Below are 12,565 nucleotides of genomic sequence, written 5' to 3'. Positions count from 1 at the left end.
CAATGTGCTTGAAAAGTTGTTCCCAGCCTTTTTTACAACACCTTATGAGCCTATTAGAGTATAAATATACAAACACAAATTACCTTCTGTATAACACCAATGCACAAAAGACTTTGTTTTTATTGATCATTTCAAACCTTGTAAAGATTAATCAGAGACATCTTGTATGTTTTGTTAAATGCATGTAAACTTTTGCTTTGTTTTAAACTCTCATTCCATAAATCCACACCACAAATTGATCAGCATATTTTCTTTTTTAGCAATACTTTAGCTGTTTTTCTCCATCTCTATCATTGAACATTTGTTGTTTACTGGACGTAAGTTGTTTCTTACTTTAAACCTAATAAATGCAGTTTGAAGTTTCTCTAGATCCCATAATTTCAATAAACCCTCCTTTAAAAACTCTATTTGTATGTATCCCATGATCCACACCATGAACTAATCAAATACATTTTTTAATAAGATGTACAAAGATTGTAAATTAGTATTTCACCCAAACTTTAACACTGTACTGTAAATACAGTAGTAGTATTGATGAATATATTAGTAAACGTGCTTTATGAATGATTGTATGACATGTGATTTTTTTTAACCAATACGGCTTCCGTACTACATGGCTTTTACTTTGTAAAATAAAAAAGTATTAAAACTACAAAACAAATACCACGCAGTAATTTTTTAATTGTTAATTGTTTAATTAAATGTCATGATTTATTTAAATGCGTAATTTGATCCTACAGTCATTTCCACTCAAACTCCAGGTCGCAGTTTTTGCCCTTCCGCCCTCCACCAGCAGGTGTCGCTGTTTCTTCCGGTTTGCTGGAGGCGTTAATCAGATTTAGCTTAAAAGCTTCGTCTGTCGGCGGAGCGGCCTCAGTCTGAAGGAACCTGCAGCTCTGAAACCATCATCTCTGTCGGGAAAGAACTTGTGTTCATGCTTAAATATCCTCCAACAGGTAAGTTTTAATGATTTAGAGTAAAAAAAAAGAAACTAAAATATTTAACTTTTAAAAATGGGTTTTAATTGTTGAAAATTGTAACGTTTTTTGTTAATATTAGCAAAGCTATTGGTTAAAATGTTTTTTTTGTTTAATATTTGATTTATTTATGTAAAATATTATTGTGTTTAATTGAAGCACTTCTTTGTATTTTAAATGTTTTTCTGGATGACATTTTTTTTTTTATTATAATGTGTCTTTAAATAAAATTTGACATGTTTTAGCTCATATTTTCTCCTTATAACGATGAAAATCAGCCCCAGACAGATCAAATACACCTTTCTGTTGGAGCAGCTGGTGGATGCAGACAGATGGAAAACTGCTGCCCCGACAGGAGCAGGATGCTGGTTTGAAACCACATGTTTGGCACCATAAAACTGCCGAGAAGACTTTAAACTCTGAGGTCTGGACCCGATCTGTGCTGTTAAAGTCTGATCAAAGCCAAGCTGCGAAACCAAAACCCGCTTCACGTCCAGGATGTCGAAACCTGGTTTAGGACGTCTTAAACAGTGAATCCAGAGGTTTGAAGCCCAACCTTGGACCTGTTTGCTCTCAGATTATCTTCAGCTGAATGACTAACGCCGTCTTTTCCCACCTTACCTTAGTTCCTTTGACGCATGGGTTTGGAAATCTCAGGTTTTAGTGTCTAGACTCTGGAGGTGGCAGCTTGTTTGGCTGCTGGATAATTACGGGGTCCCCCCATGCTGTGGGCTTCCTCGTAACAGCATTTATTACACTCCAGGTGGTGATGGTGACGCTCGCACATTAGCCTGTTGAATGCCTGTTTGGTCAGGGGATGCATTTAGGGAAAGATTTAAATACAAAAAATAGATTAAAAAATTTCAAATGTTTTCAAAACAAGACATGAAACAGATTTTTATGTGTATTTTAGGGGGAAAAAGTTGGCTGAAGGACAACCGGCTTCAATTAAATCCCTTTAAACCTAAAGTAAAACAGGTTTTAAGTGGAATATCAGCTGTATTACTCCAGATTAATGTCAACAGACTTTGAAGTTTGAAGTTTATTTAGTTGGTTGGATAAATTTAACATTTCACAACCTTTAAATAATAATCAGCATCAACCAAAAAGGAAACATTCTTTTCAAAGCCAGTTGAAAAGATTCTTTATCTTACATGTGTTAAAGTCTAGGCCCGGGGCCTCCAGCTAATTCTATCCGGCCCTCCAGATCATTTTATTTTATTGTTATTAATGACCCAATGTTATCTTGTGCTTATTTCTAACTTGTATAATTTGACAAAATATATTTTTATGGAGAGTAAATAATTGATAGTTATATAAGGTTTAAGTTGATTTATTCTGGATTAATATTCCTGCCTTTTTATTATTCATATTTATGTTAAAAGTTACATTTTCAAAGTTTTAAAAATGGTAATTCTGCTAGCTCTTTGGGCTATTTTGGCATTTTCCAAGATTTTTTTAGGCTATTTTGGAGTTTAGCTAATATTCTTGCAACATGCTAGCTGTGTTTTGTGCTAATTTAGTTTTTTTTATTTCGTTTTTTAGACTGTCTATGAGTTTACCTCATATGTCAGCTACATGCTAGCTGTTTTGGCTAACCTAAGGTTTTATTTTTTTAGGCTAATTTGGCATTTAGCTAACATTTTAGCTGGCTGTCATCTTCAGTGATTTGAGCTATCTACTTCAGCGATTTTAGAAATAACCTGTTTTACCAGGTCCCTATCTGTTTCTGAGATTCATTGAAAAATATCTTCACCTAAACTATAAAAATCTGTGTCACCTGGAAAAAATAATAAGCTCTATTTATTTGATACCAGGGCTATATAATTTAAATAAAGTATGAACATTTTTGGTCCCAAATCAGAGCCTTGAGGAATTCCACATTATTATCCTTTTTTTATCCAATTTCCACTTATAGAAGTCTCTTTTTTAAATCCCTTGACCAATAAGACAGAAAGTGGACTGTATTTATCCAAGATTTTGTGAAGAAATGCATAAAAAAAAACTTGAGAGACAACAACAAAAAAACCTGAAAAAACCTTGAAAAAGCAGGAATGGATGAAACTGATTAGTGTTTGGAAAAAATCCTAATATGTCATTTTTCAAATTCTTATAATATCTTTGTCAGTACGGAAATACTTACTTTCCAGCTCAAATCGGTTCAGTGCTTTAATGTTATAAGAAAATATTTTTTATAAACCATAAACTTTAGTGATGAAGCTTGTAAAAATGAAGCAGTTCTGTTTTCCTTTTACATGTTAAATACATTTATATAAAGTACAAATAAATCATGAAACTCTGGATCAATTTGAAGAAACGAGCCATTAATGTCAAGTTCTTAATTTTTCATTTATTTGTTGTGATAGTCATTTAAAATTTTGATCATTTGTCCAAACTTTTATTGGTTAAGCAACAACAAATTAATGTGAATTTTACCCAAATTTGGAATACATTTTAAAAAAGTTATAAATGAAGACGTTTTTTGCTAAAAGATGAAACTAAATTGAATTATTAAATGAAATGTTTTTCTCTTTTTTTATTCAAATATTCTCTAGACAAATGTTTCCATCTTCCAAGTTCTCATCCGACTCCCACTAGAACACGTGTGGTCCGTCAGAACCTCTGTGACCTCAGAATGACCCCAAACTTCACCTTTTGAAGAAACTTTTTGCGCTTTTCCATTGTTTCTTTTAACATTCCTTCTACAGAAATGCACAAAGTCAGTTTATAGTAGGAATCTGTGTTCTTTTCAGTTAAAAACTTTAATTTATTCGTATTTTTAAAGTTTTTTTTTCTTTTCGTTTAAGAACCTAAAAGCAAACCTTTAAAATGTCTATTTTTGAATGAACGGTTCTGCTTCGATTTGTGTCTCATCTGTGGCTGTGCCGACACGTCCATCACGACCAAATGTCCTCCGTTTGCAGCTCAGAGTGTCCGTAAGATGCGGCGACGGCTGTGCTGACCGGCCGCTCTACCCCCGGACCGCCGACGGCTCTGTCTGCACCGCAGCGCCGCTTGTTATGCGTCCGTGACCTCATTGTTGACGCCGTTCTGTGGACGTCTGCCGGCGTTTGCTTGGATGTGAGACGGTCTCCGTGTGCGATGTGTGGACGCTCCTCCCACCCGAGTCTGCTGCTGTGGATCATCGCAGCAGGACTCTCTGCAGCTCTATGTAAGCTGGAGATCTTTCTGTCAACAGAATTCATCTTTTTTTGTTTGTTTTGTTGAGGTTCGTCGAACTTTCAGCTGCGGCGGCTAACGCTGTTTGTTTACAATCTGTCAACCTTTGCAAAGGAAGCGATTCCTCTTTTTCCCTCCAGTTTGACCCAAGAAGACTTGAGAAACACACATTTGTTAGGAGTTTTTATGAAGAAACTTGTCAGGTTTATGGTTCTGCTGAAGCCCAAAAATGATCCATTTCATGAATCTGTTTTTTTATTCAAGTTTTTACAGGCGGGCCATCTATTTAAAGAAAAAAGGGCTTTAAAATGTCCGCTTTTATTCATTTTTAAGGCCCAACATGTTTGTATTTTATTTTACGATTTCTGTTTATTTATGTGCTCCAGTCTCAATAATGACTTAAGTTTGATTAAAAACAATATTGTTGATAATATCTAGAATAAATAAATATAATTTGTTGAATCTATGAACTTTTTTTTTTAAGTGATTCAGTTTTTTTTCCAAGCAAAAACCTAATTTGATGTAATTTTAATGTAGAAATCGATGAAAGTTCCACCTAATTACATAAAAAACTGTTTTTCTCAAACCAAAAATATTATTTGAGAAACCTGAATAAACTCAATATTTGTCTCTAAATGAACTCAGATTTAAAGATGTGATCGAGGATCCTGTGAGGCTTTCACTGACGCCGTCTCTTCTGTCAGGTGACGTCAAAACGGCGAGCAGCCTGACGGCCGAGGCGGGCCGCCCCGTCCTGCTCAGCTGCAACATCTCCCTGGCGAGCGGGGAAGATGTCCGCCAGGTGCGTTGGCTCAACAGGCACAAAGTGCCCGTCCTGACCTACCAGCCCCCGGCCCACGTCAGCCACAGCCTAGCCCACGTGGAGCTCGTCCCCTCCCGCCAAAACGCCAGCGCCATCACCATCATGAGGCTGCGGCCCGACGACGCTGGCTGCTACCGCTGCATCTTTGACATCTACCCCTCGGGGAGCCAGGAGGGCTCCACCTGCATCACCGTCGTCGGTTGGTTCCACAAACAAAGCCCTCTCTGTGTGTGTGTGCGGTTCTCATCACTTTCTGATCGGAGCCAGACTGTTTTCCCTCTAAGCAGGACGTCCGAGGGCGGAGCTGCGATTCAGAAACAGCCGAGCCAGCTTTCCTTCCTGTTACTGTCAAATGTGTCCCGTGTGTTTTTATCGGCCCCAGACTCCTCTATAGCCAGCAGGGCCGCCACGACTAATCGACTATTAAAATAGTCGATGACTAATTTATTAGTCGTTATTTTATATTATATAGAGTCAGAGTGTAGTAAAGTTGAACAAAGATGTGAGCGTTCAGCACCAAAAAATGTACTTTTTTTATATTGGAGTCAGTGAAACCAAAACTTTATGTTCAGTGAAAAATAGTTCCTTGTTTCAAGATGCCGACCTCATTTAATTGTGTGATTGTGTAGTATGCAAGATCTACAACAAACCTTTAAATATATTCAATTCAATTTTATTTATATACGGCTATGTTTTTATCTTTTATAGTATTTATAGTTTATATATAGTTTTAATAGCAGAAACTAAAGAAGGACAGAAGCTGAACGATCCATTAAAAGTTTAATAAACTATCATCTTCATTGTCTTTATTTTGAGCTAGTTTAAAGGTAATGATGGTTAAGATGTGTGTTTTACATCCACTTTACACATGACTCCATCAGAAGACTAATCTGAATAAATAATCTGTGATTAATCGACAATAATAAAATAATCGTAATAGCCCTGATAGCCAGTAAAGCAGCTCAAAGGGGCTCCTGGGATTGAACAGAACTTGTTTTTACAGGTAAAGTGCACCTGGAGGGGAACAGGACGGCCATAAGCGGGAAGCCCGTCACCCTCTCCTGCTGGTACAGCCTCCCTGAGCGCGTCCGCCAGGTGCTGTGGACGAAGACGACGGAGCAGGGCGACACCGCCGCCGTGGCGTCCTACTCCAAGAGGGGCACCCACACATCCGAGCAGTTCAGGGACCGGGTCCGGCTGAGTCCCACGCTGGAGGACAGCCGGCTGACGGTCCTGAGCGTGCGCACGGAGGACGAGGCCTGCTACACCTGCCAGTTTCACACCTACCCGGACGGAGCCCGGAGCTCCACGGCCTGCCTCTCCGTCTACGGTGAGGCGTGGTCACTGCGTCAGCTGGGAAGTGTTGACTCCTGATCTGCTGTTGGTTGAGTCATTCCTGACTGAACGAGCTGCCTAAGACTAGATAGAGGTGCAAGTGAACCCTGATGTGGTTCAGTTACAGTTGGAATGCAGTGCAGCAATTCTCTGATGTCAGTGACGTAGCATAACATTTTCAGTGGTTTTATGAGTTTTAGTGTCTAACGTTAACCTCAAACCCATTGAAGTCCCACTTTGATCGTCTTTTGGTCTATTCTCAAAACGTTTCCAGTGGATATTTTAAATATGATTTACGTTTTTGGCCAAAATCTCAAACTTTTGTTGTTTTCTTGGACACAGTTTCTGTTTTCATGATGCATCAAACTGGTTTTAGTGGTTAAAAAAACAGGAAGAATGAACCTTAAGTGACTATTGTATAAGCCACAGCAGCCAACAAATTCATAATCGTAAGAAAAAAAATCATAAGTCACCCCTTGGCCAAACTATGCAACAAAAACCCCAAACTTGTACTGTGAAAAATACACTAAATTAGAAGCTTTTTTCCATTTTCCTGCAACTCTTGGACTCTTAGCAAATCTTAATTTTTCCCCCCAGTTGTCCCAGTTGTATGGAGTCCAATCAGGATCAGCTTAAAGTGAACGAAAAAACAGATTGAAAACTTGAAAAATAGACATCATAACAGAAAAAGTTTTAGAAAATCAAAAAACAAGACATTGTAAATTAAAAAAGAAAAAAAAAAACGTTTTTCTGGAAATGTAAAACATTTTTGGTATTATTTTTGGGAAGATTCTTTCAATTTTTCAGTTTTGTTTTTTTTTCAAATTAAAAAAAAGTTTTTTCAAATTTTCATATTTTTTTTATTTACAATGTCTATTTTTCAAGTTTTAATGTTTTTTGTTCTCCTTAAGCTGATCCTGATTCGACTCCATACAGTTGTGCCTCAGTACGGTCAGTGTGTGTGGGGCGTGCACGGACAGAAAGCGTGCACGTGTGTTTCCGTTATGGTGCAGGAAAGGGAAGAGGTCCAGGAGCTGGCGCTCGCCAGCATTTAGCCCCGTCCTGCGTAAACACAATGTCAGGATGAGGACTTTGGGAGTGTGCCGGCCCGTCCCAATAAGGGAGGGGGGGGGTGATTAATTGGTGCTTGAGAGCGTTTGCTGCTCCAATGAGCTTTTCTTCTGCTGCTGGAACCAAAGTTCTGCTCTGTTTAGGTTCATCAAAGCTTTGTGTCTCCTCCAGTTCTGCCCAAACCCGAGGTGACCCATGTGGTCTCGTCCCCCGGCGTCACCGAGGCCAACTGCACCGCCCAGTCCCGCCCGCCCGCCGAGATCACCTGGGAGGTCGGCGATGAGAACCGCACGCTGGGGGCGCCCGTTTCCTCGGCCTACGAGCAAGGCGACGGCACGACCACGGTGACCAGCACGCTGCTCTTCCAGTCGGGGCTGCTGGGCGACGTGGCGGTCAGATGCGTGGTCCACCACCGGGGGCTGGAGAAGCCGCTGATGCTGGCGCTCAGCACCAACGGTGAGCAGATGTCGCCTTTCTGTTTGTATTTCAGTGGAGGTAATCATGTAGACGCGCCGTACGGGAACGGTTACTCAGTCCACATGTGGTCGCTTTGCTGTCACCCGTAAACGGTGGTTTGAAGGACCGTGTGTTTGTGCCGCAGTGCGCCCGGCCATCATCGTGCTCCTGTCGGTGTGCGGCGTGGCGGCGGTCCTCCTCCTGTGTCTGTGCGTGTGCCTCTGCAAGTGCTTCATCTGCACCCAAGGCAAGTCTGGCGGCCGAAAGGCCGAGGAATCCTTCAAAATAAGAGAGAGTTACACATGTTTTTCCAGGAAGTCGTGACAGAAATCGAGAGGAACTTTGAGACATGTCTCATCAGAGTAATGTCACATATAAATACAAACATGAATCATTTCCTGCTTAAAAAGCAAAGAAACGCCTACACATAAAAGGTTAAAGTCTGAGCGACTTAAGATATCATAAAACTTAACACCATAACCGAGAAACTAAAATGACTCAATTTCTACAGAAAAGTGTTTTTTTTTCTTTATTTATTCAGTCCTGGAGCCAAAATCTCTCATAGGTAGAAACATTTTTTTTTCAAACTCCACCAAAGAGTAAAATTGAGCAATTTTCACATTTTCCTCAGTATGGGAGAAAAAAAAATCTTCATTGTGATCCATCTTCAAGAAAGTTCACACACAGACAGCAGGTTAGGTCTATAACCACAACTGAAGTGTTGTTGACCTTTGACCTGAAATTTTTCCCCCCCAAAAATCCCCCTCAGTACCTTCTACTAATTTAAACACATCCTCAGGATTTTCATCCATCAGCTCCTAACTCCTCGAGCATCACTGGGAAGCTACTTAGAAAAAAAAATTTGTAGGTTTTACTGAGCGTTAGCATGGCGTGCTAACAAAAGTGGCGTTCTCCTGTTGTTCGCACACGGTCTTTGATGGATTATTGTAAAAATGTAATAAATGAATCTCAGCCTCAAGCTGAGTGAATCGATGTGACATACGATAGGAACGTATTAGGATTGTGGGCGTGGCTAATGAAAAAACGCAGTTGCTAAGAAAATCCAAACATGTACTTTTGTGGATTCTTCTAAAATTTACATAGATGTGTTTGTCACCTTGGGGCAAAAAATAAAATGGTTGCTATGGAGATAAACCAACAGAAAAACCACCATTTGCACCTCTGACCAGGGAGGAGGAGTGAATGAGGGCAGGTCAAAAGGTCAAATTATTTCAACTTTACATACTGCGCATTGTTTTTTTTTTACATTTTAAGCTCCCTTTGGCCTAAATTCCTCAATTTGTGAACCTTTTACAGCCTGACGTTTCGTTTTCTGTGCTCTGTTATCTAAAAGAAAGCAGACCGTTAACGATGTGAGGCAGAGTTTAAGAGGAAAGCCCAAATGTCAACATAAGGACGCCACATTTATCACACCGCCTCGGCTCTGCAGAGTCGCTTTGTTCCTGTCCGGGGGGGGAGAGGGGGGTCCGGCTGATATGCGGGTCGGCGGTCCTGCCGGTCCCCGCTGTGCCCGCCAAGTTCTGAGGGCATGTCGCCGTGACGGTGATGAAGAGCTTCCAGCTCTCTGGCAGCAGAAACACTGAAACTATTCAGGGTCTTCATGAACCGAAACAGACTTCAGGTTCTGCTTCAGCGGGTTTCATTCTGGTTCCTGTGTTTTCAGTTTGTTTCTTTTTTGGGGGGGAATGTTGGAGAACCGTAAATATTAGAAAATAAAAGTTCAGAAAATGACAATTAAAACGACTGACGGTTACAGTAATGCTTTTATCTGATGTTTTGTCCAGAAATGAACTGCTTTGTTAGAAAGACAAAAATACATTCAGATATTTTCACATTTTAAATCTTTAAACATATAAAAATAATGAATAAAATTAGGATACTTCTGTATTTTCTTCTAAAAACAAAGATATGATTCTAGCAAATAAAAATCTCATTGACTCTAAATCATTTTAATAAAAAAAAAATCAACTCAAAATATTTAGAAACAATTTATCTTTCTCCCCTTTTTTGTGTTTTGTTTTAAGGGTCACGTTATATAAATGTTAGTTAAATCTTCAATAAATAAATATATGTATTAAGGAACAATGCAATAAAATACTCCTAAAATCCAGTGTAAGTAAAGATTACTTAAATAAAATTAACAAATAAGCAAACAAATTAATAACCAGAACTGATGCTGTAGGTCACTGAACTGAAAGGTGTCTTAAAAAAGAAAAAGTGAGATTTTGTTAATTAACTGGTGTAGTGGTTAGCCCTGGTTCAAATCCCGTTTAGGTCATTTTTGTGTGCATGTTTCGTAGTTTCAGTGCTGTCTCTAAATGATCCTTTAACTGTGTGTATGAGTGACCGGCTTCATGGTGAACCCCGCCCTCACCTCGCTGGTATAGGCTCCAGCAACCCTAATAACGATTCTGCATGTTCAGAAAATGGATAGACGTAAAATAAAACTGAAGCCTACTGAAAGTGGTTCAGGCTTTCTATTTATTTTATTTAAAAAATGACAATATTGAAGGACCTGCTGTAAAATGTTTTCATCTTTTATAGTAATTTTCAAAAAAAAAAGAATTTAGCTTCTATTTTAGCAACATGCTAACGTTTTTGGCCAATTTAGTTTACTGAGGAATTTTAGGCTATTTTTGAGTTTAGCTAATATTCAAGTCAGAGAGGCCAGACTGAGATGGTTTGGACATGTTCAGAGGAGAGACAGTGAATATATTGGTAGAAGGATGCTGAGTCTAGAGCTGCCAGGAAAGAGGTCTAGAGGAAGACCAAAGAGGAGGTTTATGGATGCAGTGAATGAAGACATGAAGGTGGCTGGTGTTAGAGTGGAGGATGCTGAAGACAGGCTTAGATGGAGGAAACTGATTCGCTGTGGCGACCCCTGAAGGGAAAAGCCCAAAGGAAAAGAAGAAGCTAGTATTCAAGCAACATGCTAGCTTTTTTGGCTAATTTAGCATCTACTGAGGTTTTTAATGCTAATTTGGAGTTTAACTATTATTTAAGCAACATATGAAATATTTTACAAAATTGGCATGTATAAGGGATTTTAAGCCATTTTACTACAAATTTATAAATATTTAGGACAACTTCAGAACTCTTACATAGTTCTTTAATGAAATGTCCAGTCTTTTAGCAAATATCTTTTTCATTTACAGCAAATCCCTTCAGCAATTAATGTTAATTGCGTCACTATTTTCACCAAAAAGCTTCACACTAGCATTATTGCAGGTAATGCAACTTTTCTAGTTTTATTAGATTTTTTTAATGATGAGAGTTTCTCCAAACGTTTGTTTTGTCTCTATTTTTTTTATTGGGTGATGAAACAGTCCCTGAGTGTGCGTTTTATCTTTTTGAGTGAGGAAGTATTGTGGAGGAATCCCTCAGGGACGGTGGTGGGATGAGAGAGGAGCTACTGAATGCTGTGGTTGACCAGTGAAAGCAGCTGTAAATACCAGAAAATGTTCGGAGTTTTAAATAGAGCGAGGTGGTGGGAGTGGTCTGGTCTCCTGAAATTACAGGAAAAGGACAAACCAAACCGTAGAAATCTTATCTTCATCTGGAAGCAGAAGGAATGTTTCACTAGAAAGGCTTTGTCTCTGACGTTTTATCTCAGGTTTGTTTGGTCGATCATTGTGAGATCCAGACCGTGAAAGGTGATGGTCGACCTCACCCGCTTCAGCACATTCACATTCAGCAGGTTTTTAGTTTTTGTGTGCGGTTAGACATTTTTTCCTCCGACGTGTTGAAGTTTGTTGTGTTAGCTGCAGCGTGAAGTGGCTCACATCTTCCAGGAAGCTCGGTGGGTGAAAGGGTCAGCATGAATGTGTCCGGTCTACACCTTTCCTCTGGGCTGCTTCCCGTTCCCTCGCAGGTAGACGGTGGCACCGCCGCTGTGTGTTTTTGTTGGAAAAAGTGGACTTTTAAGGGGAAAAACAAAGGAGGAGTAGCAGATGAATGCTTTTGTTTGTCTGCGATAAGGAGGGAGTTCCTCGCTGACCTTCAGGGTGAGGAGTTTGGAGCTCCTCCTCTTCCAGGAGAAAAGCCTCCATCAGGCTGCAGAGGAACAATCCTGTTTTGGTCACAGTTTTGACACTCTGTCCCTGAGCTTGATTGTTGTTTTTGAAGCAGCAAAACCCCAACATTTGGACATCTTAAAGCGCAGAGTTTCCTCATTCCTGCACCCGAGCAGAATCTTAAGCAGCTGTGATTGTCTGGAGTTACCCGGCTGGAGAAAGGAGCCTCTTTCTCAGACTAATCCCTTTGGCCCCCGCAGCCCCACTGACACTGGGGGGCCCAGCTGAGGGGGGAGCGGTTGACAGCTCGCCCGGTTCATAACAACGTCCCCTCTCTGTTCCCCGCGGGCCGCCCCGGCCGCTGTCATTTCTGCTGGCAGCCTGGGTGGGATCTGCTGGGAACAGGCTTTTATTGTGACGGGATGCAGATTTCTGCCGAGCAGAAGGACGAATGCTGACGGTCGGTCTGTGGCAGACAGAGCTGCAGTTTGTTCAGTGATGAATGTTTCACACTCGGCCTAAATATTCAGGCAAACCGCTGATCATCTAGCAGGTCCTGAAGAAGTTTGAGGACAGGAAGTGCTGTTTTCCTTCACCACAACCATTTCCTGTTTCATCCATGAACATTTAAATCACTGCTTTCTGTTTTTGTTCTTTAGCGGATGTTCCCGTGTTTTTTTTTTTTTTGG

The 12,565-nt window shown here is 40.1% G+C and overlaps 1 protein-coding gene across 1 annotated transcript in view; it reads left to right on the top strand.

Annotated features, from left to right (window-relative positions):
* Window positions 1-801: 801 nt before the first annotated feature.
* Window positions 802-12,565, top strand: part of LOC112160185 (poliovirus receptor homolog) — a 16,444-nt gene continuing 4,680 nt past the window's right edge. Inside the window, exons 1-6 of the mRNA XM_024294585.2 lie at window positions 802-956; window positions 3,902-4,149; window positions 4,862-5,179; window positions 5,984-6,310; window positions 7,558-7,842; window positions 7,988-8,089. Coding sequence (XP_024150353.1) covers window positions 4,080-4,149; window positions 4,862-5,179; window positions 5,984-6,310; window positions 7,558-7,842; window positions 7,988-8,089 — 1,102 coding nt within the window. The 5' untranslated portion in view covers window positions 802-956; window positions 3,902-4,079. The remainder of the gene's footprint in view (window positions 957-3,901; window positions 4,150-4,861; window positions 5,180-5,983; window positions 6,311-7,557; window positions 7,843-7,987; window positions 8,090-12,565) is intronic.

Source organism: Oryzias melastigma, linkage group LG2 (assembly GCF_002922805.2).
Source record: "Oryzias melastigma strain HK-1 linkage group LG2, ASM292280v2, whole genome shotgun sequence".
Lineage (NCBI taxonomy): Eukaryota > Metazoa > Chordata > Actinopteri > Beloniformes > Adrianichthyidae > Oryzias > Oryzias melastigma.
This window is presented reverse-complemented; position numbering and strand designations above follow the sequence as displayed.